At 41.5% G+C, this 25,389-nt stretch overlaps 3 protein-coding genes across 3 annotated transcripts; 1 reads left to right on the top strand and 2 right to left on the bottom strand.

Annotated features, from left to right (window-relative positions):
* Nucleotides 1-245: 245 nt before the first annotated feature.
* rab9b (RAB9B, member RAS oncogene family) lies at nucleotides 246-4,583 on the bottom strand. The gene is made up of 2 exons (XM_083980175.1): nucleotides 4,520-4,583; nucleotides 246-3,570 (listed from the first exon to the last, which is right to left on the bottom strand). The coding sequence occupies exon 2, from the start codon at nucleotides 3,490-3,492 to the stop codon at nucleotides 2,881-2,883; it is 612 nt and encodes a 203-aa protein (XP_083836301.1). The 5' UTR covers nucleotides 3,493-3,570; nucleotides 4,520-4,583; the 3' UTR covers nucleotides 246-2,880.
* Nucleotides 3,896-11,660, top strand: pofut4 (protein O-fucosyltransferase 4). The gene is made up of 5 exons (XM_083980165.1): nucleotides 3,896-4,677; nucleotides 7,833-8,171; nucleotides 8,308-8,688; nucleotides 9,386-10,008; nucleotides 10,175-11,660. The coding sequence occupies exons 2-5, from the start codon at nucleotides 7,833-7,835 to the stop codon at nucleotides 10,323-10,325; spliced, it is 1,494 nt and encodes a 497-aa protein (XP_083836291.1). The 5' UTR covers nucleotides 3,896-4,677; the 3' UTR covers nucleotides 10,326-11,660.
* On the bottom strand, nucleotides 11,619-25,334 carry znf185 (zinc finger protein 185 with LIM domain). Its single transcript, XM_083980277.1, has 33 exons — nucleotides 24,778-25,334; nucleotides 23,747-23,818; nucleotides 23,332-23,446; nucleotides 22,804-22,911; nucleotides 22,681-22,707; nucleotides 22,375-22,434; nucleotides 22,242-22,289; nucleotides 22,077-22,148; nucleotides 21,869-21,949; nucleotides 21,696-21,749; nucleotides 21,395-21,532; nucleotides 20,956-21,309; nucleotides 19,892-19,957; nucleotides 19,716-19,778; nucleotides 19,409-19,483; nucleotides 19,100-19,174; nucleotides 18,810-18,890; nucleotides 18,405-18,464; nucleotides 18,203-18,256; nucleotides 17,254-17,304; nucleotides 17,102-17,146; nucleotides 16,831-16,878; nucleotides 16,087-16,152; nucleotides 15,827-15,883; nucleotides 15,635-15,697; nucleotides 15,263-15,328; nucleotides 14,883-14,930; nucleotides 14,507-14,542; nucleotides 13,768-13,833; nucleotides 13,596-13,670; nucleotides 13,446-13,511; nucleotides 12,341-12,446; nucleotides 11,619-11,751 (listed from the first exon to the last, which is right to left on the bottom strand). The coding sequence occupies exons 2-33, from the start codon at nucleotides 23,763-23,765 to the stop codon at nucleotides 11,650-11,652; spliced, it is 2,445 nt and encodes an 814-aa protein (XP_083836403.1). The 5' UTR covers nucleotides 23,766-23,818; nucleotides 24,778-25,334; the 3' UTR covers nucleotides 11,619-11,649.
* Nucleotides 25,335-25,389: the final 55 nt, after the last annotated feature.

The raw sequence follows: 25,389 nt of genomic DNA, 5'->3' as shown, positions 1-25,389 counted from the left end.
AATTTCAACATTGCTGAAAATATTGGTGCTTTTGTTCCTGATGGCGAAGTGAGTGAAGAAAGGTGAGGAAAAGGTGGAAAACTTCAGTCTTTAAATTTGAGTGACCTATTTAGTTTTATAAATAGTATAAAAAAACGTTTTGTTTTCGAGTTTGAAAGCAATTTTAAAAGCCGTCTACTTTCATGGATTTTCAAGGCATCAACACAAAAACAACAGAACACAGTGCCTCCATTTGGTATGTCGCATGTTTTATTTGTAGCCAAGCACTGGGGAGTATTCACCGCTTTGCCAGCATGTTGGCACAACCAGTCTTATCCTCCATAGTGCAAAAAGAGGAGACAGGGAAGTTGTCCATTAGATCAACACATCAAGATAAACAGTCTTAACTTTCACACAGCTTGAATCACAGTGAAACAGACTTTCATTGTATTTTGCACATTATAAAATGAATGCCCTTTGCGATTTACATAAGCCATTAATATGGACAGCCCAAAGAAATGATTGTTTACATTCATAAATATTACAGCAACATTTAAAAAAAATACTGACATTAGACAGGGTTGTGGTAAGCCAGCAACATGAGCGCAATATACTGTAGGGTTAGGCTACCAGCTTGTAAATACCCACTCATTCCCAGGGATGCTAGAATTCAGGTAAACACTGTGGTAGGCTACATTATCTGAACAGGAAATAAACTGTAACAGTACAGAGACAAGGTATTCTGTTTAATCCAGAACGCATGAACACTGACAAATGATAAATGCTCAGCCCTCATTATTGCTTTGAATTAATGTAGGCTAATAGCTCCATTTTGTTGAAATGCCCAACTGTTCACAGCTAAGTGTGCCATTACTCAACACACCTTATACAACTTTAAACCATGCCCCTATAAACAAGCTATTTATTACAGGCCTACATTAAAACAAAGAAACACATAATGAATTAAATATGACAGTACCTGATTGGATTCACTTTCATAGAGAAACTCTTATAATATTAACCATTACTTTGCATACCAACTGAAATATGGTTCTTTTTTTTTTACTTGAAAGGCAAATAGTGCATTCTCAGACTTAGAGGCTACACAAGACTGTTAACACAACAAAAAACAGTATGAGAGCATAGGGCCATAATGGGGACCATGGTGACTGTGCAGTCGGAAGATGTAATCACATCTTTTTTATGAGACAGGTTTGGTTGTTTGAGGAGACACAATACAAAAATTCTGTTCAAGCAGCAAATGAAATACTGATCAGTATGAATTCAAACTATGTTAAGGTCAGTTTGAAGCAAAGCATGTCAGGCATATTATTTTTTAAAAGCACACAGGTAAACAATACTGCCCTCTGGCCAACAGAAGTAGAAATCAAAAGGGACATACTGAAATACATCGGTGGCAAGTAAACCGTTGTGTAGAAACACTGAAATAAAAGTAAAGTACCATCCAGATGAACACACGTAAACATCAAGTTTTTTTGTTTTTTTTTAATACTAAGCTGTAAGTTTTTCACGTGATATTGTGAATGGACAGGAGAGGTGATGCACACATTAGTGGTAACGGTATTATCCTTGTGCTCATGCTTTTAACCTAGTGACCAGACAGACAGCACAAGGTGTATGTAATGTATCAGTAAAAGGACAGGAGGCCTTCAGAGTAGGCAAAGCTAAAGACTGGAATGTTAAGGCCCTAACCCTGCCACGCAATCAACAAGGCAGTCATGGGATTACTAACATGCCATAATTGTGAAAATTAATGTCAATAATTTCAATATTATAACCTCATGTACACATTAAAACTTGAATCGACCCCTGATCAAACACAGAAGTCTAAAGTAAATATTAGACATGTCTGTTAAAAAGATAAAAAGTCAGAGATGGAAATGTGCTTCTCAGAAATATAAACAGCAGTTTTTCAAAAACAGCAGTATTATTTTCTGAACTCTGAGAAACACTGAACCTTACATAATAAAATAGGTCCATGTACATAAATCACAGGAAATAAATATGATCTGACAATGCCTGGTTGGGGCACCTGATACCTCTGGCTACACAAAAGTGCAGTGGTAATGAATCTAATAATCAAATGAATAAGAGCACCACAACAGCCCGTACCCAATGCTCACAGTCAGAGCCGTAAAATTAAAGCTCACAATTCCCTTTGCATTGAAGACAAACAACAAGGTCATCTTCCTTTTGAGAGCAGCAATCATTTAACATCCTCGTACCTTGAATCACATCGGCCATTATACTGATGTCAGGGTGTGTCAATTAAAATATTGGGATAGGAGAACTAATGTATTTTCTTTGTCCACCAACGTTCCCAGTCTAACTGCTTTCATATTTAATTAGGGTTGAATGCAATGTTGTATTCAGTCCCTCTAAAACCTTGGAAAATAAGCTCAAGGAGGAAAAGTTGAGCAGCTAAAGACCAACTGTCTGTTGGTGTGACAAAGAGTGTGCTCTTCAATAGAGGACTGGTGTATTCTCTCTTCCACTGAATTAATTAAAATTTAGATTGTTTTGATTAAAAATAAATGCTTTAAAAAGCACTGTTTGATAAAACTCCTGCATAGGCAGACAAAGCTGAAGCTGGGTAAAATGTTTTTGTGCAACACTACTGAAAGCAGACAAAGTACAAAGGATGAGTGTGCCTGTTACGGTGTGTCTGTACCTTGGTTAGAGCAATAACTCAACAATCTAGACACCAGATGAGTTCTCGACACCGCCCTCCTCAGAGAAGCTGTACCTCATCCATGTCTTCAAGGCGATACTGTTCTCAGTACCTTGTACCTATAGAATTTGGACCATAAGCAATATCTGACCGCCTCAGGCCAGTTTCAGCCAGAGAGATTAAGACAAGGTGTATTTGCACCTGACCAATCAGCAGCAAGATGTGCGAGAGGTTTTGCGGTTGCCATGGAGATCGATAGTACTACTCAGTAGTGCATGGTCAATCTGGTCCTCAGCAGCCAGAACCTCTCTGACAGCTGCTTCAAATGCAGCTGTGACATTAGTGTCATCCTTAGCACTGGTCTCGAAATAAGGACAGCAGCCGTTTTCCTCACACCAGGCCCGCGCTTCGTCCTCGCCCACCTCCCTCTGCTCCATGTCTACCTTATTGCCAAGTACCACAAAAGGGAACCGCTCAGGGTCTTTAACGTCTGAGTAGTACATGAACTCTTTCTTCCAGCCGCCAAGGTTCTGGAAACTCTGCAGGTCATTCACAGCAAATGTGAGCAGGCAACAATCGGCGCCTCGGTAGAAGGGGGTGCGCAGGGACTTGAAGCGCTCCTGACCTGCCGTGTCCCAGATCTGAAGAGTGACCAGGCGTCCGTCCACCTCCAGGTCCCGGTTGAGGAACTCCACACCAATAGTGTGGAAGGACTGGGAGTCAAAGCGGTCCGTGACATAGCGGTTCATCAAGGAGGACTTGCCCACCCCGCCATCCCCCAACAGAATCACCTTTAGCAGCAGGCTCTTCCCGCTCATCATGCCTTGCTCCCACCTAGAAAGGCCTCCACACGGGGATACAGCCCCCCGCAGCAGGTGGCAGACCAGGGTCAATTTAACCTACGTAGGGGCAAAGACAGACAATTAGAAGAAAATAACAAGAAAATGCAGCAATACATGATACAACAGTTTGACTTAACTGATGACTCAGTTAAGATTACTCAGGGAAAAAACTGCTTCTCTAGCAACATTTCAATTCAACCTCAGAAGAACTTGCTCAGCAACCAACAAAAACCTTATGAAAAATGTGTAATGTTTGACTAGTTGCAGGAACACAATGACAAGGGGTGAATGACCAAAATGTCTGCCAAAGGTCTCTGGCTTGAGGTAAGGACGCTCGCTCTGGGCTGGACGACCACAGCCTTGTTGTTGACTACATGACACAGTAATCCTGACTCATGTCTATGTAGTACTGCGCCTGTGTACTGAAATGGACAGACTCCAGCCATTACAGTGAGCTTCAAAAACATGCGCCTAAAAGACAGACCATATGTTTATTGAGTTTCAAGTGATAGGGAATGCGTCCTACGCCACACACACACGTAGACACACACACACAACAACAAAAAACAAGGGCGAGTCGGGCTCCAACACGGACTCTGGAGACCACTGCACCTGCGCAGACCACTAACAACAAACAGGCTGCCCGGCGGCTGAAACTCTCTTTAAGCTGCCTCGTCGATGTCTCAGAGCAGAAGTTACACGGGAACCGAAACAGGTGACATGCTTCTAAATAAAAGACGCCCACACAGCGGACATGAAACCGGTCAACCGTGTAGCCGCTGAGCAAAGCCTGGTAGCCAACTAGCGAGCTAGCCCCGGCTAGTCTGACGGCTTGTTGACAGTCCAGCAGCCTAGCCAGGCTAACCATTAGCCTCAGTGCACCGAGGACCTCGAAACTACTTCAACAAGCGCCGTGAGCACCACATGAGCACATGCTGCAGTGAGGCGACGTAGCTGTGTATTAATGCAACCGCTGGAAGCAGAACAAACACGTAGTTTCACTCACCCTGCTCCGGTTGTTGCTGTTGCGTGGTCTGCCCTGCTCCCCTGCATCTGAGATTGAGTGTCGTGACGTGCGCGCGCCCTCAGCAAGATCTGCATGTGCGCATCGCTCAGGATGAGCCCGGGTCCTAAAGGCCGACAGGTCAGCGCCCTCCAGAAAAGGTGACTGCTAAAGTTCCCAAGTAGCCTACTGTCAAACTACATCTAATCAGGTACTGTACTTAAAGGGATAGTTCAACATTTTTTTCAAAAGGCTGCGCAAGTTGTTCTAAGTATTTGCTTCACCACGTGTCGTGTATGTAACATTAAAGCAGATATCAGTGGAATGTTTTTGTTAATATAAGTCCTAAATAGTCCTATTTTCCGTCAGCAATCACTTACATGAAGTATTTCAGCCTAAACACGAGTCTCTCCGTCACTCTGCTCTGCTGTAACCCGAGGAGAAAATTTTCCTTGTGGGATACAAGTGTTATCCAATGAGGAGAGAGAACGGCATGAAGGGCTGTGTGTGCAGCCAAGGGATGCGCGTGAATGTGGTGACGTAGCACGAGGACCAATTGATGCCTGACAAGGGCGGGGGCTGCTAACTCATGGTGCGTTCAAAGAAACTCGTACTTTGTGTTTTTCCTTCCTGTGAAGTCATACCAGTTCGATCTGGTACGAGTTCACGGGTCGGAAGTTACGAGTGGCCGTTATAGGGAACTTTCACAGACAACAGGATGGTAAAAACACGAGCTACGGGTTACCTGGAACGCTACCAAGTCGTAGTTGTGACTTGAAGCTGTAACTTACGGTTTCAAAAGCCTGCCTTGAACGCAGCATTAGCCGAAACGGCCGTGAAGCTGATATCTGCTTTAATTATACATGATTATTTCATAGCGTGGCAAATGTGCAGGTCACATCTTCTCCATGAGAGCGTTTTGGATTTGTTGGATTGTGTAGGCTATTTGATGAGGAACAGGGGACCTGTACCATTCACCTCCATATTGTGTTAGCTGAGCAGCTTGCGTCTCTGCCCCGCGGATCTCAAAACAACATGGGATTTTGGCAATAGGCGAATTTGCCAAAATGTTAAATCTCAGGCACCTGCATTTGAATCTTTTACACCTACTTTATACTTACATTACTCTACTTCATGGTGCAATATTACACTTTTTATTCATCATATTCAAACTAAAAACTCCCTCCACCACCATTGTGATTTGGAGTTGCCACTGCTTCTGTCCCATTACAATTCAGAGAGAAACATTGTTCTTTTGAGCCACTAAATTGATTTTTCCATCTGTGTTTGTATCTGTTATTTGTTAGATTGCAGATTTAGATTGAGTATGAAAAACATATATTGTTTCAGTTGAAACTACCTAACAAAATATAAAGTAGGTAGGTAAAGTAGATAGAATAACTCCTCAACTGCAGCCCAATGATTAATCCCTCTCTCCACAGGCACATCTTGTTTTTGGATTTGTCACGTCTTAGTCCAGCCTTATGTTTAGTTTTGCATCCCACACACTACTGCTTTACTGATTTCCAGACCTCATGCTTAGAAATTTAATTTGGTTTCGTAATTTTGTTTAATAAAACATGCTATAATAACCTTAGCTGTGGTGCTCCCTTTTGTTGTGATGTTGAGCTGGGGTCTCAACAGTTTTTGTACAAAACAGTCCTGAAGAATCAGGAGCCTATGCAGCCACATATCGTTAATGTCATAGGCTTAAAGCTGGACATGAAATGCCTCAAGGTGAATGTGCACTGTTCCCATATCACACTTTCCGGACCATGAATGACATCCAAATTGGTTGTGAAGTCAAGATTCATCCCTCATGGATTCATTTTGTGCATGCATGAGATGAATTCATGAATGAAGAAACCTTTCCCTTGAGCATTTAAAAACAGCCATCTAGTCTCCAATGATGTAGGCTACATCTTTTTGCAGAAGGAAGCTCAAACATCTTCAAGTTAGTATAGTAGCCCAGCTCAGATATTTCAGATTTTTATTTTATTTTATTCATGTACTTAGCAAGAAAATGTCTTACAGATGAGGAGTTCAATAGATGTAGCCTACATGAAAGGGAACCCCAAAGAAGCAGAAACTGCTTATAAATAGGGGACCCAAGCAATCAACAGCTACAGCATACTAATATGGACAGGGATGTTATCAGTGTTAAAAGCAGAAGGCAACACTTGTGAACTTTGCCCTTTAGAGTAAGAGGTCAACAATAATAAAGATATGAAGTTGCTACACACAGATATACATTACATATGCAGACATTTTGTTCTCCATTAAAAAAAGATAAATAAAAATCACTATAAATCTAAAAGTTTATCTTCAACAGGAAACACATAACATAACGTAAGAAAATAACATATATTTTTATCTGATGAGTATTACCCATAACAGTCATTCATTATTCAGTTAAAACCAATTTAAAAAAAGCAAATGAAATACTGGACTTGAAATTTGAATTTTATTAGTGTTGTAGCCTAATAGTTTCACATCTGCAGCGGTGGATGTTGGAAACCTCTGGATTGTGCTGTATTTGTAGAACAGACTGTAAAAACTATTCTCATTTTAAAAATTGTATTATTATTATTATTATTATTATTATTATTATTATTATTATTATTATTATTATTATTATTATTATTATTATTATTATTATTATTATTATTATATGTTTGCTTTTATTTTCACTATTGTTACATTCTCTGACAAAATAAACGTCAGACTGAACAGTGAACAGACTCGCGCTGCGGCTTCACAGCTGTTTATCGGAGCTCCTCCTGGGGGTGAGGGGTAGGGGTCGCTGTGTGACTGCAGGTCGGTGTTTTAAGCCACAGAAGAAGACGAGGCGCAGAGACGTAGAAGAAGAGTCCAGCTGTTTGTATTCCTGTATCGTTGCTGTTCACATCATCCATCCCGTTGTCCGCGCGCCTCTGGATAACTCTCACCACCGACAGCCACACAAGTTTTTAAAGGATAAAGAAACCTTGATACTTTCATGTGCTCGTTGCAGTGACAGCGGTAGGAAACATGTTTTGAGATTGATGCAAACATTGGCAATATTAACACGTATAGGCTATGACTGAAAATTGTTTGAGTAGGGCGTTTGTTCTGTGAAGTTGGTCGCCAGAACAAATGACTGAATCCTTAAGACTTGAATTTGAGCTCTTGGAAGGAACACAGCATGTGATTTTATGTTTTAAACTAAACTTAAAACATGTAGGTTTTAGTTTAGTTTGTCCTTTACACTGGTGCATTCATGTGACTGGCTTTAGTCTGTCTTGCATTGTGTTGTCTGTTCTTTTCACCCTTGCAGATGGCAGGAAGGGGAAGGCTGGTGCCCTGTGTGTGTCTGGGGCTGTTTGGCGTCCTGTGCTGGGTGTGGGTCTCCTTCGCCTCCTTTCCAGATGATCAACTCACCCTGGAGGCTTTGGATGCAGTGGACCGAGGAGCCTTCCAGCCCCAGAGTGCCCTATCAGAGATGGAGTTTGCCTCCATCAGTTCATACAGAGGACCTGGTAACAGTGACCGGCGCAGCAACAAAGAGCTGCCCATCATCCTCTGGTGGAGCGGGGGACTGTTCCCACATTTTCCAGGTGACACTGAACGCATCGACTGTGCCACGTCCTCCTGTCTGGTCACGAGCAACCGCAAGGTACCACAGCTATTTAACCTCACAAAGCTTTTCACCAAAACTCTTGGTTTAGATAAAGAGGAGTTGCATGCGTGCATTAGTATTAATTATCTCCGCAAGCTGTCCTGGCCGGTAACTTTACGTTTGATCTTGAAAGGTCCAACTGTACAAGCGGACAGCATCCATCATCTTTTATGGGACGGACTTCAGGGCATATGAGACACCGCTGCCTCGTCTCCGCCACCAGACCTGGGCACTGTTCCATGAAGAGTCACCCATGAATAACTACATCCTCTCTCACGGCCCGGGAATCAGGTTGTTCAACTACACTGCCACGTTTCGCAGCGAGTCCGACTATCCCCTGACCCTGCAGTGGCTGCCCTCTCTGGGCTACTTGCTGGAGCCTGCAGCCGTGTCCTTGGAGGAGAAGAACCGCCTGAGGAGGGAGGGTCTGGCCCCTGTGCTTTACATGCAGTCTCACTGCGATGTACCATCAAACAGAGACAGATATGTCAAGGAGCTCATGAAGTACATTGAGGTAGGAAACGGAGGAAGTCTTTAGGGATCAGGATGGAAGCATGCCAAATGGGTGTAGCTGTTTCCAGTTTAATGTCTGATTTTTTTTTTTTTTAAATGACTGCTGGCAATTTACCAGTTCACAGAGATCCAATTTGTTTCAATCATAGGTGCAACTAAAGGTGCAGGTGTAGTTTTAAATGCTGCAACACTGCTTTCCAAACATAACAGGTTTCAGTTGGAGAGCAAACTGTGATATTACCACTAAATTTCCAGTGTCTGCGGAAATGAGCCAGAGAACATGAGAGTAAATATTTGTGCACAGTGATTTGGTGGTGTATATTTCATTTTAATCTCACCCTCTACATTTTGAGTGCACACCTTTTTAACCACTCTCAAAAATAATTACCAACTGGCTGATAAGGCATTTGAAATCTCTAGCTGAGGGTTGTTTCAATTTTCACTCTCACACACCCCTGCAAACAGGTCAGTAGCTCAAGGTCATTAACACCAACACCTCTGTAATTTCTTTGTAAATATTGCTCTCAGTGATGTTTGTGTATTCCCATCAGGGAAAGAAATGTTAAGAGTTCAATTAGAAATATCTAATCAGGCTTTTATGAGAAATGCATTCCATTACATTTTGAACCTCATTAATAATTGTCTCCCCAGATGTTTTCTAACTGTCCATTTGTCCTGCATTATTTCCGTCTCTGCAGGTGGACTCTTATGGGAAATGCTTGAACAACAAACCTCTACCCCAACATCTGGAGGACACAGCCACCGCTACCGGTGAGGAACCCAGATTCATGAATTTTGTTTCACGCTACAAGTTCCACCTGGCGCTGGAGAACGGTCTGTGTCCAGATTACATGACTGAGAAACTGTGGCGGCCTCTCCATCAGGGCTGCGTGCCCGTCTATCGTGGCTCCTCTGTGGTGGCAAACTGGATGCCCAACGACCACTCTGCCATCGTCATAGATGACTTCCCCTCGCCAAAAGCTCTCGCTGACTTCCTCAAACGTCTCGATGAGAATGACGACGAGTACGCAAAGTATTTAGAGTTCAAAAACCCCAGGCGAATTACCAACACTCGCTTGCTGGAGGGTCTGGAGACTCGTGAGTGGGGGGTTAATGACATGAGTAAACCAAACTACTTGAATGGATTTGAATGTTACGTGTGCAACCAGGAGAACGCACGACTGGCGGCAGAACGAGCCTACAGGAAAGCGCCGAAGAAGAACCCGCCCCCTCAGCCTAAAATGGCCGATAACTCTCACATGGGTTGCCCCCTGCCCAGCCCCGGGTACGGTGGCGTCCAGGACTTACCTGAAGATGACGGGTGAGTCTTTTTAGTTATTCACCATGCAAGTCGTTAAATCCTGTTAGTTTCTGCACTTCAATGTGAATGACAAATTTCCCGAGGGGTTGAGGAATCAGCCTATTTTAATTGTCTAATTAAAATATCCTCTATGATGAGCCTTATCTGTTTGTATATCTGTCTGCAGATGGTTGCAAATCTGGCCCCAGGATTACTGGCAAAGCCTTGACCAAGCAGAGGGGCTGGAGTCTCTGATAAGACATAACGAGTCCGACCCATCGCTGCTGTGGAAGCACATTCAAAACATAGCTGTGAGCAGAGCCAGAGGAAAACACTGACCCAGGCCTCGAAACAAACAGAGGATGGGGCACATCTACATTACAGGAGTGTCCCGTACTCTGAATCCCCCCAAGTTTAAATGGGGGGAATGAAGCAGAAGTGACTCATATTTTTGCACCTGAGCCAAAACTCCTCCACTCTTATGAGCAGTTCAGTTATACTGCAACAGATTTTGATATCGTATTCTGCTGACGTGATACTTTTCTCCTTTTTTATCCTGAGTTCAGTAATGGGGAAATAATGTTTTAGAGTTCTATATACTCATATTTTCAAGTCGTTTTATTACTATAACTCAGCTGACATCATTGCCCTTATTCTGCATTGCATTGTTAACATTAACTGCATGCAGTGCAGTTGCCCCAGAGATGCACATTCTCATGGGAGGCACATTTTCATTGCTTTGGGACAGAGCCAAAGACGTGTCCTCTGTACCAAGGGAGCTCTGCCTAACTGAGTGTGAAGACCATCAAGACAGTAGCCAATGGACTGCATTAGCTTCTCTACAGTTACTCAGCAGGTAGCCGATGGTTATTAGCTAAAGTCACATTTATGTACACAGCTATTTTAAGTGACTATGCAAAGGAACTATTATCTCACCAAGGAGTGGAGAAAGTCAAATTTAAAGTTAAGCACAACTCCCAGTGGGAAATCACCACTGCATTTGTAAGATTTCTGCGGTTGCTACTTTATACTGTTACTCTAACTGTATTCTCACCATTTTCATGTGCAGTAATTTTCTGAATACGGTAATGCTTTTCTAAAACATGTAACTGCTGGAGACTCCACAGCAGTGTGGTGTGTTTTTTAATATGTTTGTATCACATATTTATACCAGGCTCATACAAGTCATTTTATTTTGTTAACAAAGCATCTCATACACTTGAACACACTATTTTGTATCAAGAAGAACAAAACAAGTAAACATTTTTTTAACAAAGTCATTTTCTTGTATAGCTAGTGTTGCTTAATTATAATATTATACCCCACTTGCCAGTATTAGCCTGTTGACAGCGCATGTGAATGTGTTGCACAGACATATCCTTCATAGTTTACCGCGGCAGATACAACTCTCACCATCAGCGGAAAAAGAAACTTAGTAGTGTAACATGTTTGAGAAATTAGAAATTTAACCAAATGTAAGAATCGTTGAGCAATCATATTGTTAAATTATAAGAGTGTCTGATCACCCTTAACCACAGCAGAGTTCAAACTGAATGCAGTACAAACTTTGTGAAAGACCAGTTCTTACTTTTATATGCAAATGAACGTGAAAGGAGGCAGATGAGGACAAGAGACAAGAGACCCACTTAAGAGCTTTGTTAATCAGTCGAAAACTTTGGAGTAGCAGCTCTCGCAGTGGACTTTCCCTCCGTGAAGGAACATGCTGTAGATGAGGTCTCCCATAGGCTTACTACACACACCGCACTGAAAAAGTATGAGAATGTCATTAGAAATGTAATTTAAAAGTACAGTGCAGAGACGTGTCTTTATTCTCCAGATTTAGTGACACTTTTTTTTTTTTCTTCAATACATGGCAGAGAGAACTAATTTAAGATGTGAAAGCAGAAATAACAAGTTAAACCTTGTTACATATACTGGAAATACACCAAAGTGATTACTAAAGTTATGGAAATAGTTTGATATTTTTGGAAATATGTTTATTGCCTTGAGGATTGATGTCACTCATTTTCTATCAGTGCAATATCAGATGTCTAATATTATTTATTAGACATCTTATACTGCATATTATATTTTGCTTTAGAAATGTGCTTTACCCCTGTTTGCAGTTTTAATGTTGATCTAAGTTGAATGTCATCTATCTAAATTTATCATTAATTATTGGTGAGGACATGAGTGCGATGTCCTGCTCTTGCCAAAGATGTGATTAAACACATTTTCCAAAAATTTCAAACTATTTTCTCAAGGTGAACTAAAGCCCATTTTCTCCAGGGAGAAGTGAGAACACCACGGTGTACCTTCAGCAGGATTGTATCCGAGCAGACAGATTAATTACCTTGAAGCAGTCAGGGTGACAGTTGATGTTGAGGTGCTCAATGGTGATCTTGGCATCACTGCCCACCGGCTCTCCGCAGTATGTACAGTTGGATGACAGTGAGTCGCTGGGGAAGACAGAGCGATTGAGACAAGTTAGCTTGGCTGGTGATGCAGAAACGGCTCTTGTGCAGCCTCAGCTCTTTCTGGTTAAATAACCTGTGACCTTTTCTGTCCTGTGTGCGGGAATTTAAGAAGTGTAAATAATCCTTTCATGTCCCTGCTTAGCCTCCTAATGAGCAGGCTTGGTGGAATTTCTGCCCTACTGCTTACATGTATTCAGTTTCATCAGAACAGGAAATAACAAGGCAGTGGGAGAAAGGGCTTAGGTTTAAAGCTGGTTTAAAACAGGTTTAAGGAATTGTGTTGTTAAGGATTTAAGTCGAAGAGCTGCTGTAAGAAAAACTAACAGAGACTAATATCAAATAATCTGACCCACTATGTAAACAAGAGCAAGTCTAAAAAGCTTTTTTTAAGGAAAACATAAGTTGTGGTTGCTGAGGTAAATTTGCATGCAGATGTAACCTTTACTACACACACTGTGAAAGTAGCTGAAGAGGAAGTTAAATCACAAATGGAAAAAAGAGGTTTATGTTAGTGCAAGTGCTGATATAAGTTTAGAATGTGCTGAGTAAAGTGTAGTTTTTAATTTGAAATGAAAACATGGAAAGCAGTTTGTTGTCATTTAAAGTGTGACTGATAAATTGAGCCAGTAGTGTCAGCTGAAGTATAAATCCTTAAAGGAAAGGTAAGAGTGTCTTAGCATGAAGAAGATATCAGTTCAAGCCTCCGACTGTAGTAACTGAAACCAGTTCAAGTAACTGATGACAGACAGTGGAAATCGTTGGAGGTTACTTGTTCAAAGTTCAAGACCTCTGATCTGAAAGGATTTAAAGTGTCCATTAAAATGCAAGAAAGTTTTAGCTGAAGAGAAACATAAAATGCAGTCAGGAAGCAATTTTACATGTAACAACTGAAAGCAGCTGAAATTGCAGTTGAGGAGCAGGAGATGAAAGCAGCTGAAGTGTCTGGGGACAAAGGGCTGAGACTAATAGCTGGTGTATTACCTGGAGTAAGGGGATGGGCTTCTGTAGGAGTAACTGGTGGAGCTTGATGTCAAACCATCTGACTCACTTTGGAAAGTAACTCAGCATTAGAGCAGTGTTATTCAGCAGTACCAATTAATGTTGTTTTTGTAAATAATGTAGTAGACCTACCTATCATATGGATATGTGGAGTTATGCAAGGCCAGCTCCGTTGCATTGACGTACTCCTTCACATATACAAACCCCCTTGAACAGAAGCAGGTGATGGAAAGAGTGAGTTCATATGCACAAGAGACATTAGTTGCCACTTTCATTCAAGAATCCAGTTTGTCAAATCACTCACTTTTTGGACTCGGGCTCTGGTGTCTCGACGTGACGGGTTTCCTCCATCACGGTCTTGGAAGGAGTTCTATAAGCGGAGAAAGAGTGCAGCGGTGTTAGTGTCAGCTCTGACTCTCTGATGGCAGCAGTGTGATGGCTTATACAGAGGGACTTCACATCTGTCAAATGAAACTCAAGAGATAATCAGTTTCTGCCATAGCTTGTTAATGGCATGCTGTTTAACGGGCTGTGATTTGACAAAAGGACATCTCTAATACACATCATTAATCTGACATCTGGAGACTGATAATTAGAGGGAAGGAAATGAGGGCAAATTGAAAGACAATGGGAGGGAAGATCTTGTCATTTAGCTTCAGCAACAGAGTTGAAGCAGCAGAATCAGACAGAAGTTACAGGTAGGTTGGAATCTAGAGTTGAGCATTAAGGGGGCACAGCTGCATTGCCACAGGGTTTGTTAAATTCTCAGCCCCCAACTGAGACGGTTGTGTTACAAACATGAAGGCAAAGGCAGATGTGGTAAGTGAAAGTGTATAATATGCCTAGATGCCCTGGGAACAGTATGAATATTAATAAATCAATTATTTAGTCCTCTCTGAATAAAAGGAAAATAGAGCTGTTTTTGAAATTTCTAGACTCCTAAAAGACATAAAGGGAGAAAATCAAGTGACCAGATAGTAGAACATAACACTCGGGAGACACCCTTGCATTATACTGTGATGCGAACAAGATCATAAACTTACCGATCCATAGCAGTCTCTGGTTCACTGTGTGTCTCCCTGGAAAGTAAAGAAAACTGTATTTAGACTTTTACTGTGCGCTGTATCAGCCAATACGGTGGATGCAATCCAGCGAGCAAGAATTCTGCTGTTTTAATACGTGTATATAAAGCCGATCTTTCTAACTCACAGCTCCGGAGGGGTCGACATTTATTGACCAGGTTTGGTGTGCTGTGTTTTTGTACTGCAGCATTGCCTCATCCTGGGCTCTCCCCCCATGTATTGTAATTGCATATGTTAACCTACATGCCTCTCAAGCTCCCTATTCCTTCAAGTTTTCAATCATACATTGCAAGTTTTAAGAAGAAGTAGTAAGAAGTATAAAAGGTTTTCCACGTACTTGATGGTGGTGACGGGTTTGACTGTCTGCGTCTGTGTATTCTCAGGGCTACAAAACAGAGGACATTCCTGCATTATAATAAAGTCTGGCAGCACAGATTACAAGAAAAAAAACACACAGTGACAGTATTAAAGTAAGAAAATAACAAGTCTAGAAGAAGCTGATTATTCTGAGTGAGCCATGAGGAACTTGTGTTTAGCTCACTTTCAATTAAATGGTTGACAGCCGCTGAATTTTAAAGTGCTATAATCGCATCCTGCTCAAATGGTACAAAAAATAAAAGCACTTTAATATGCATTTAATAAGCTCAGCCACAGCAGAGATACCTTTCCTCCTCCTCCTCCTCCTCCTCCTGCTCCTCTGCTTCTTCCTCCTCCTCCTCCTCTTCCTCCTCCTCTGCAGCGGGCGATGTCCACCTTCTCCACGGGGACTCGTTCTCAGCAGACCTTGAGAACAAAAAAGGACATGACATTGTAGCACAAGAGTATGACGAATTCACAACACTCTGAATGCTGTTGGAGAAACAACGAAAAGGCCGGAAGGGGATCTGTTTACGGCAGTTGTGAGGGAAAGTTGTAACAGATATATACAGTATCTGACCTATTTTCATGAGCACCAGTGCACAATGTGTTCTGGCTCAATGACTAGATGCTGCAAAAGCCTAGTGACTTGACTGTAGTGAAAGGGAAGGAGGTTAGGGGAATAAAAGGAGCCGATATGCACCCGGGGCTTTTAACAAAAAGATGACTTACTTTTTCTCAAACACGATCAGCGTCTCTTGATCTTTAGCTTGGCCTTCGGGTTCAGGCTCTTGGCTGAGAGGGGACATACATTGAAAGGCTTTTAGCACGTAATGGACAAGGATGGGTGCATGTAGATGACTGAAACATAGTCGGCTGCTGCATTGTGTGGAAGTGTAAGAGACAATTTAAGTGTGTCATCACCTCTCTTCTGGTGTGTCGGTATCCCATGTGAGTGCCCATGACCGTTTAGTCCTGGGCCTTAAAAGCCAAAGTGGAGGGAGGGAGGGAGAGAGAGAGAGAGAGAGAGAGAGCGAGCATGCAAAAGTTATGACAGATGAAGCATATCAGACACTGGTAACATATGCTGTTTGAGAAATTGATTTCTGCAGGCCCACACTGTTCGCTTCTTCCCCATCACTCACTCACACATTCACAACACAACTCTGCACTAGGTTTGATACCTGGTGGTGTCCGTGTCGATGGGGATGACGCCTTCTGCAAGGGAATCCAGTGCATTACTGCTCATACTGTCACACACGCACACAAAAAAAGGAGAAAATAAAACAGCAAAATTGAAGTTGCAGTCACATTAAAGAAACATCTTTTTCAAGGTCATTGAAGGTATGAATTTGCTGCTTTTCTCTGTTTAATAACTTTATAATTTGAATTATAATTGAATTAATTATGTCTTTTGCTCTGTTGGTCAGACGGAATAATTTGAATTCTAATTTTTAATTTTTCAGAAACTATTTTCGGATATTTTATTGACACTTATTTTACTCCTGGGCTGTGAATATGAATTATTACCATTATCAATTAATTTGATTCTTATTTTCTTTATTAATCAACTAATTGTTTTAATTGTATAGAATATAGTAGAAAATGTCAATCACAACTTCTGAGGATTAGAGGTGATAGTCCAAAACCCCCAGAGGGATTTAATATACAATGATTCATGAAAAAGCAGCAAATCATCACATTCAAAAGCTGGAACCAATGATGATTAAAGGATTATCAAAACCGTTTCTAATTAATTTTCTGTCTAATTGATTAATTTTATAATCATTGCAGCACTAATATATTGCAAAAAAAAGAAGAAAAAAAAGAAATCTGCAAATGTATCAATTCTGGGAATAACTGTTACTTGTTGCCTCATTTTGCACTAAATTTGCTTAATTTAAAGAGTTAGAGGGCAAACAACTGACTTTTCTTCTGGACTTGGATCCTCATTCTCCAAGGAGGGGGTTGATGCACTGAAAAAATAAAAATAAATAGAAAATAAATCAACATAATTATATGAATAAGATATATTGTGGCCACAGTGTGTGTTGATAGCAACTGATTTTGAACAACAATTATTGCAATAACAACTTTTTAAATGAAGTAAATAGGTGGCGAAGAGGGTGTTATGTAGTAACATGCTACAATCAGAGGTTACACTAGAAAAAGAAGAATTAGCATTTTCATTCCTGGTACCTGTTGATGGAAATATCTGCGAGGGGCTGGAGCAGGTCAGACGAGCTGCAATAGAGAAAAGTGGCTCATAATCAGAAACTGCTGCATTATGCATGCCGAGATGCTATCTGGCTGGCTGGAAAACAGTCACAGCTCCAAACCAATATGATTACCTGTTAGGGGATGTGGTCCCTATCGGATATGGATCAAACGGATCAGCCGAGCTGAAAAACAATTTCACACTGATTTCACTCTCAATTGTCAGCATGGCCCATCTTGTGTTGGAGGAATTCTGATCACATTGACTCATAATGGAAAGATTTAATGCAGTTTGAATGGTAAACAGAAACACAGAGGAGCTCGGGGCCAGACTCAATCAAAAATCAGAATCTGGATGTCTTTGACAAATGGAAAGACTGTTCTGCTGCAGAATAGCAAAATCTGTGTATTTCATGTTTTCTTCACCTAGAACGAACCCTGATTGCAGTTAATATCAATTAAAACTGAACAAATCATTAACATTATCAATTCTGTTTCCAGATATTCAACTGACAACTGCATTTCTTCTTCTATAGATAGATATATATCTTTATTACAGACTCGGGTCCATTTTTAAAGTATAAAGAATCTATTATATGACCCACAATAAACTCAATTTGCCTGTTTAACAGAAATGAGACTGTATCTTACAATTGAATCAATTTTTTTTTTCCACTCAGTGTCAGTGGAGTAAACTATTCTTTTAAACACACATTTACATATTACATACAATGTAACACAGACATCTTAAAGCAATAGCCCATGTGACGTGGCAGTAAATAAAATAATCTCGATTCAGTGACTGTAATTGTCACATGTGTGCTCCAGGGATTTGCATTGTCCTCTCCACTGCACAGCGGCAAGACAGAAAAGTAAAGAGGGTGGTACGGATGAATGGCATGATGGGAAGAGAAAAGAGGGCAAGTTAAGGTTAGTGTGGTTCTTCTCATACACTATTTACAACGTCAGTCCATTAGAAAAGCCTGAAATCCACTGAACGATATAACGAGCATGAAAACCATCTGAATATAGTACAGAGCTGTGTGTGTGCACGCGCATGTGTGTGTATGTGTGCTCCCATACCTTTCTTCAGTAATGATCACAGTTTTGGTGGTTGTAGTGACTGTCTCTGTGGGGCTGACAGGCAAAGAGACACACAGCACAGTTGCAGGCAGGAGTTAGTATAAATCATTACAAGGCATATCTGAATTGAATGCATTTCTTAGCAGAAACAGCTCTGCATGGATAGTTAATTGTTTAAGAGCAGCCTGTCATCTCCCTCTACCTTTGTGTTGCTTTGGCTGTCTCATCTGTCTGCTTCTCCTCCTCTCGCTGCGTGCTGAGGCTGGCAGAGACAAAACAAAGCCGCAATACTAATCAGTACAGAACATTCTCTTCTATTTCCAGTCGCGCTGCAGATAAGACGTGGCTCTTCATTTCAAAGTATTACTCAGTCGCTTCAGGAATCTGCGACTTTCGTTTCCATCTAACACGGAGCAGGGGTTAAAATAGAATGCTGGGAGTAGAGGAGCCCTGATTTATGGATCAAACTTGAGGCGGATGGGGTTTATTAAAAATCTTACACCCCAGGGAGCTCCCTCCTCCCCCCATCTGTAGTGATAAAACTTAATGGTACACAAGGAGGGCGGGATGGGGAGCAGAGACCATCGCATGTCTACCTCCTTCTCACCTGGGTGTCTCTGTGTTGATTGGAATGACATCATCAGCCAGGAGATCCAGGGCACTGATGGTCTTTGCTGGTTCTGCCTCACTAAATAAATCAAACCCAAAAGTCAAATACAGAGCAGTTGTTTTTTTCCTTTTCTTTTGCTGTGTGTTTTCCAACTCTAGAAAGGTAAGTTAAGGTAATGCTTCTGCTTGCTACTGGCAAGGGAGCTATTGATTTTCCACTGATGAAATGATAATTCTTCGCATAACTCTCTATTTGGGGCTTTGGGTGGGAAAGAGCTCTTCCTATACCTGTCTAGTCCGCTGAGCAGATCCTGACTCCAGCGTCCTGGGCTGGGGGGAACAGGCACTGCTGACTCCTCCGGACTGCGGAGGTGGAAAAGAGGAGAGGAAGAGGAAGTGGAGAAGATGATGAACAAAGGGGGATTTTGGAGTCAGAGGAGATTTCAAAGCAAGAGGAGGCCAGTTGAGGTAGAGGAGGGACGGGGGGAGGGGGAGCATTCAAAGTCCAACAGTGCCACCTTCTGGGTAAGATTCAGAAAATTGCTTATGTGAGGATGACTTAATTGCACAATCAGGAAGAACATATTTTTAACAAACCCATCATTAAGAGCCAGGAGATCCTCTGTTACTGGTTCACTGTTCCTGAGTGCTGAAGCTGGCTCCTCTTCAACGCTGCAGACAGTAAGAAAGGAAATCACTGCAACTGCTTTGGCTCACATCTTTATACTGTATTACACTGCCACCGTTAATGAAGACTAATTTGGGACACCCTCTTGGTGGTTTAAAAAAACAGAAACTGAGGTGGCATATTTTGTTATTACTTTGAAGTGAACACAGTGGTAGGTTGTTACTATGTGATTCCTTGCCAACTCTGATAGGAATGAGGAAGGTGTTGGTTTTGTACCCGTTCTCTGTCGTATGGCCATCCTCCTCGTGTTTTGCAGGTTCTGGCTCATAATCATTGGCGCTGGAGAGGAAAAAATCTCTAATTATCAGATGGCATGTTGTTAACACTTGAGGCAGGTGGTTATTTTTTTCATACTAGTATCAGCTGCTTTAATCCATTTCCTTTTCTGGTACCTGGTTGAACTTGTGTCGAAAGAGATGAGGCTGCCAAACAGGGCGGCGTGAGGGTCAACACTGGAGCTGTGAAGATGGATGGAGAGTAAACATGTGGCATTCCAAGGCAGCTTTCAATCACACAAGTGAAAAGAATGAGAGCAAACATTACATAAACCTTAAGAAAACAATCTCACAGCTTATTTAAATTGTTGCTAATGATATTTAATTATCATAAAATTTAAGTATTTGCACAAACATTACAGTGGTAGAAGTAAAAAAAACAAACAGATATTTTGCTTAAAAGTAAAAACATAAATGCCTGCTTACAAGTAAAATAATTTGTTCAAATTATTGCTAAAGAGTGCAAAAGAAAAAAAGGCTCCTGTGAATGTTATATTTTCATTTTATATATTCAGTTACTGAACTAATGGCACAAATACTTTAATGTGTAGGCAGGAATGTGTAGTGCAGTTTTATCATCTTTATATAAAGTTTGGTTGTATAACAATCCACAATATAATTTGTCTACCTTTGTGAGCAAAATGTTCATATACAAAGTTTCCAGCAAATTGTTTATTAAAGGTATTTAAAAAAAAAAAAGTACAATAGCTATACAGTAGAAGTACAAAGTAGAATGTAATAGAAACACTCATGTAAAATTCTTTAAGCATATGACTCGAGTGCTGTACTTAAAGCAGAAGTAAGCGGAATGTTTGGATTAATATAAGTCTTAAATAGTTATATCTTCCGACAGCAATCACTTATATAGAGTGTTTGGTCTGAAACACGGGTCTGTCAGTCACTCTGCTGTAAGCCGAGGAGAAAACTCTCCTTGTATCCTACAACCTTTATCCAATGAGGAGAGAGAACGGCATAAAGGGGCGGTCCTCTCTGTGTGTGCAGCCAAGGGATGCGCGTGTATGTGGTGACGTAGGGACGAGGGCGGGGACTGCTTACTCCATCGGCTGACAGAAAGTTAGCCAAAACGACCAGATCGCTTACTTCTGCTTTAAACTGCACTGCATCACTGGTACTTGGCTATAATATGTGTGTGCATTGATTTTGGTTGGTAAGAATCTCACCTTGGCTTTGGAGAAGGTTCAGGCTCAGGCTCAGGTTCAAATTCTGGTTCTGGTTCTGTGTTCACCGTAGTTGTGATTGGTGATGCTGGGGTGAGTGGAACCAGAGGGCTGTCCGCTGGCCCAGAATCATCTGAATCATCCTCAAGTTCTGGGTCTGTGCAGACCACTTCAACACACACAGGGACAAGCTCAGGGAGGGGCGTGGCCACCTTGGTGCACCCAGGTTTCATGTCTTCAAAAGGATCTTTCTTTGTAAGAGACACTGGAGCGAACTCTTCTACCACAGGCTTTGGTGCAGCCTCCTCCTCAGGAGTCACTGGCTTATTAGCAGCTGTTTTCACAGTGGTGTCAACTCTGTAAACAACGCAGATAATGAATGAAGACAAAGGAACAGTAGTCACTTGTTGCGCTGGAAACAGAAACATGGCACACGACTCACAGTTTCCTGGATCTGGGCTGAGGCGCGGAGGCAACAGATGTGACGGGGACGACGGGGGAGGGAGGCGGAGAGCTGGCAGGTGCTGGAGTCAGAGTGCTCTCATCATCATCATCATCATCATCGTCAAGTATCTCCACCCTGCACATATGTAGCCATGCACACATGTGCACGAGCGTGAATGCGTGCAAAGTTGAGTGTGCAAAACATTCATAAAAACAGACAGACGTCACAACATAATGTCACACTCTTGGATCAAAAGGTTTTTCTTTTCAGTGTCAAATATTTTAGAGGGAGAATTCACCTTTTAGCTACAAACGATGGAGTGATGGTGTCAGGTGGATTTTCAGGTGGAGACCTGTGGATCAACACACAGCTGTCAGAAGTAAATTCTTGCATCTTTTTTATTATGTTACATATCATTATGTATCATAACAGGACTCCAAAAACAAGATAAACACAAGGAGATATTCTTACTCGTATTTCTTAGCAGCAGAAAACACATAAGACCGTTGCCTGACTGCAGATTTCTTCAGAACACTGCTGGCTGCCTCCGTGCTGTGAAATGAATCATTATGATGTTAATGTCATCTCTGTCCTGGGCGTGAGACTTTGACAAAATTTGGATGGTGTTCTTTGGACCATCCAATTTTGCACCATTGCATCACCACCTGCAGAATCTCACCGTTTGTCCTTTTCCTCCTGGCTAAGCTGGTCCTCATTACTGTCCAAAGGAGACCTCACAGTGTGGGGGGCTCTGAGGAACACAAGTACAACATACTCCTAATGAAAACCCATTCTCTCTCAGCTGCCGGCAGTTCACGGAGTAATCTGATTTGTGCACACTCACATCCTCTTGTAGCCCTCTGAAGTTTTTTTGTTAAATTGTGTTGTTTTACTGTGAAAAGAAGAGAATAAGTGGCAATGTGTGCTCCACTACTCACACCATTAAGTCTGCTCATTCAAGAAAGAGAAGCTCTTACCTTATGCCGTTAGATGTTGAGGATGAAGTGGGCTTGTCATCAAGTTTCGTGAAAACGCCTCTGAACGAAAAACAAAAAGTGTGAATGGATAAAAACCTTTTCTCTCCGTAATCTATGATTTAATGACCCATGCAATTCTGTTTTCAGTGCTCAGATCTCCCTGTGTCTGAGTGGATAGGCCTATATAGATGGGATTCTTAAATGCTTGAGCCTGAGATAGACTCTATTAGTCCCATTTGAAAAAGATTCAGCAAAGTCTTCTGAAACCAGAATAATAAGGTCATAATTTCACAAATCAAGTCTTACCTGATCAGATATCCTGATGTTGGTGCCCTAAGATCACAACAGAGACTTTTAGAATTAGCACAATCACTGTTTTGTGGGAGGTGTCAAAGTGCTGAGTGAACCACATGAGAAACCTGTGTTTACCTTTCAGTGTTTGGCTTGGTGGGTGACACAGTGGGTTTTGTTGGTGAAGACACTGGACTGGTCTCAGCAGGGGCTCCATTTAAACGGCCAGCTCTCACTTCTGCTAACCTGTATTGATGCACAGGAATTTGTCTATTCAGGTTACTGAGTAATAGAAAATATGGGCAGAATATTATTTGAAACTATAGGAGTGTCGCAATATACCAGTATTGATCATATCTGTGATATTTTAAGTAGTAAAGTAAATATTGTGGTGATATATATGATAATATTGTGATACAGGTGTAGATTCTTTGTTTATCATTTCATCTAGTTGCCTTGTCACTATTCATCCAGTGAAATTGTTATATGTTTTTTTTAGTTTTTTTTTTTTTTTAGAAAACACATGTTAGACAAAGTTAAAGATGATTTTTGGCCAACTGTATGATTATTGCCATTCTTTTCTGATTTTTTTGAATAGGTATTGGCGACAATAGTGTTATTGTGAGTTTGTTTTGGCCACAATTATTGTATAGTGAAGTTGTTTACCAGGGTTTCTCCATGGTCTCAGTTTGAGGTTGATCGTTACGCTGCAACCAGCTCGCATCTCCCTTCAGCTTGGTGCGCACCTTGGTGGTACGAAACACCGCCGCTCTGTCCCCCTCTGAGACACACACACACACGTACATGTCACATACCCCACACAACATCTGAGATGATATACACAGTGTAGGCTGCATCTTAATGATATGTTAGTCACTGTCTGCCTGATACGGGCATGGTTTTCAGTCCACTTTGGGCTGACATAAACACCATCTAATCATACACTTGCATTTTGCATTAAATCAGGGAAATGGCTGAATTTATAGTCAACACTGCCCAGTGCAGAGACTGAGGCATGCCCTGTAATGACCTCTGCTTTTATTAGAGGACTAGTATGTCATCACACATTCAGATCATTCACCTTTTTCACTGCTTGACATGCTTGTTATAGAGGCTTCTCTCTCTTCTTTGGTCTGCTTTCTTCCCAGGCCACCTACAGGGAAATATAATTACAACACATTGAGATTAGTGACTGATTGTATTCAAAGGAAATGAACAATCTTGATTTATTACAACACAGTCGGTTTCAAAACGGTCATTCCCACAATAGGTCCCCTCCTAACAAGGAACACGTGTTCTGTAAAGCATTCCTCAGTCTCATCCTTAAGAAATGTGGATCATCCAGTTCAACCACTTTCAAAAATTACTGCTGTTTCCTAAATATGAATGGGCAGCACATACATGCATATGATTCTTTGTCCTTGAATAAAGGATATAATTACACAGAATGTCTTATGCGATTGGGAAAATATTGCTTAGTTGACCTCGACAGTTATTTATGATCAGAAATGAACTCAAAGGGAAATACACTTCCCTGAGGAACTTAAGGGGGGAAAAAAGAAAACACTAATGAAACACTGACGAGCATTCCCTTATCTCAAAGTAGGCGCAGGCTACAGCTTATGCAAAATTATGGCGCACTGCCAAACTCAGAAAACTCAAAATGCAGATATAACTTGTAAACTCCTGAGGCTGTGAATTCACTTCTTCTGAAGCACATAACCACAATATCTCTTGAAGATACTGTCCTGAATACTAGTGACAGGACAGGTACACCAAGGGCTCAGAGAGCATATTTATTCTGGGTTTAACACATCAGTCCACACATGATAAATGATTAATGAGGAGCAATAGCATTTAAGACAGACCGAGGAGCAAGACAGACAACTCTACTGACAAGCAATTATGGCAGAGAAACACCCAGAAAAATGAGAGTAAACACTATCACCAGTTGACATTTTCAGCAAACAGTTTACATAGCATGATAGAACACTTTGACAATTTCTCTTCTCTCAGCTGCTGATCACCAAAGCTCTGAATACACAAAGTATCCGGGTTATTTGCTGCATCACATCCTGAATAATACAAACATCTGCCAGTCAGAGCACCCACCTGATGTCGCTTTATATCCCACAGTTCATTGAAGACTCAGTAACTGTGTGTTCCTCTAAGTGTGGCTGGTGTGTGCAAAGGGAAAGTCTTCCTCTGTCTGACAGGTGTTTCACTCGCTGAGCTAGTGAACAGGTACGGGCGTAAGCACTAACAAGCCCAGCCAGTCGAGGTAGGTGGATGTGGGGTGGAGCAGTGCTTGTTTGGTTATTTGTGTGTGTGTGTGTGTGTGTGTGCGCGTGTGCGTGTGTGTTGGTGTACATGCGTAACACAGGTTGCTAAGAACTCATTTTTGTTTACTACATCTGTGCTTTGTTAATACCCGTCACACAGGTGGCTAAGGATCAGCTCCGACAGTGAGCAAGAGCGACAAATGGAAGAGAACCACGACAGCATGGCACACGCAAATGAAGCAACTTGCAGCGACAGCTCCAGTGGGAATTCTGCTCTCATGCTCACTGGGTAGGGAAACCCGGGGAGAGAGACACGATTCAAATGAGATTGAAAACAACACACAATTGAACTGAGATAAACAGAAACGGTGGTTCAATAAAAATCCTATGCAGGTCAATCTAAGCAATTTCTTAAAATTACACTCACAGATGCATGTGTGTT

The sequence above is a fragment of the Trachurus trachurus genome (assembly GCF_905171665.1).
Source record: "Trachurus trachurus genome assembly, chromosome: 10".
NCBI lineage: Eukaryota > Metazoa > Chordata > Actinopteri > Carangiformes > Carangidae > Trachurus > Trachurus trachurus.
This window is presented reverse-complemented; position numbering and strand designations above follow the sequence as displayed.

Coding starts and splice junctions, on each gene's coding strand:
- rab9b (XM_083980175.1), bottom strand. CDS start 3,492: ATGATGAGCGGGAAGAGCCTGCTGCTAAAGGTGATTCTGTTGGGGGAT.
- pofut4 (XM_083980165.1), top strand. CDS start 7,833: ATGGCAGGAAGGGGAAGGCTGGTGCCCTGTGTGTGTCTGGGGCTGTTT. Junction 8,172..8,307: donor TGGTCACGAGCAACCGCAAG/GTACCACAGCTA, acceptor TGATCTTGAAAG/GTCCAACTGTACAAGCGGAC. Junction 10,009..10,174: donor GACTTACCTGAAGATGACGG/GTGAGTCTTTTT, acceptor ATCTGTCTGCAG/ATGGTTGCAAATCTGGCCCC.
- znf185 (XM_083980277.1), bottom strand. Junction 22,708..22,803: donor ACCAAGCCAAACACTGAAAG/GTAAACACAGGT, acceptor TTGTGATCTTAG/GGCACCAACATCAGGATATC. Junction 18,891..19,099: donor CTGCTCAGCGGACTAGACAG/GTATAGGAAGAG, acceptor TGATTTATTTAG/TGAGGCAGAACCAGCAAAGA.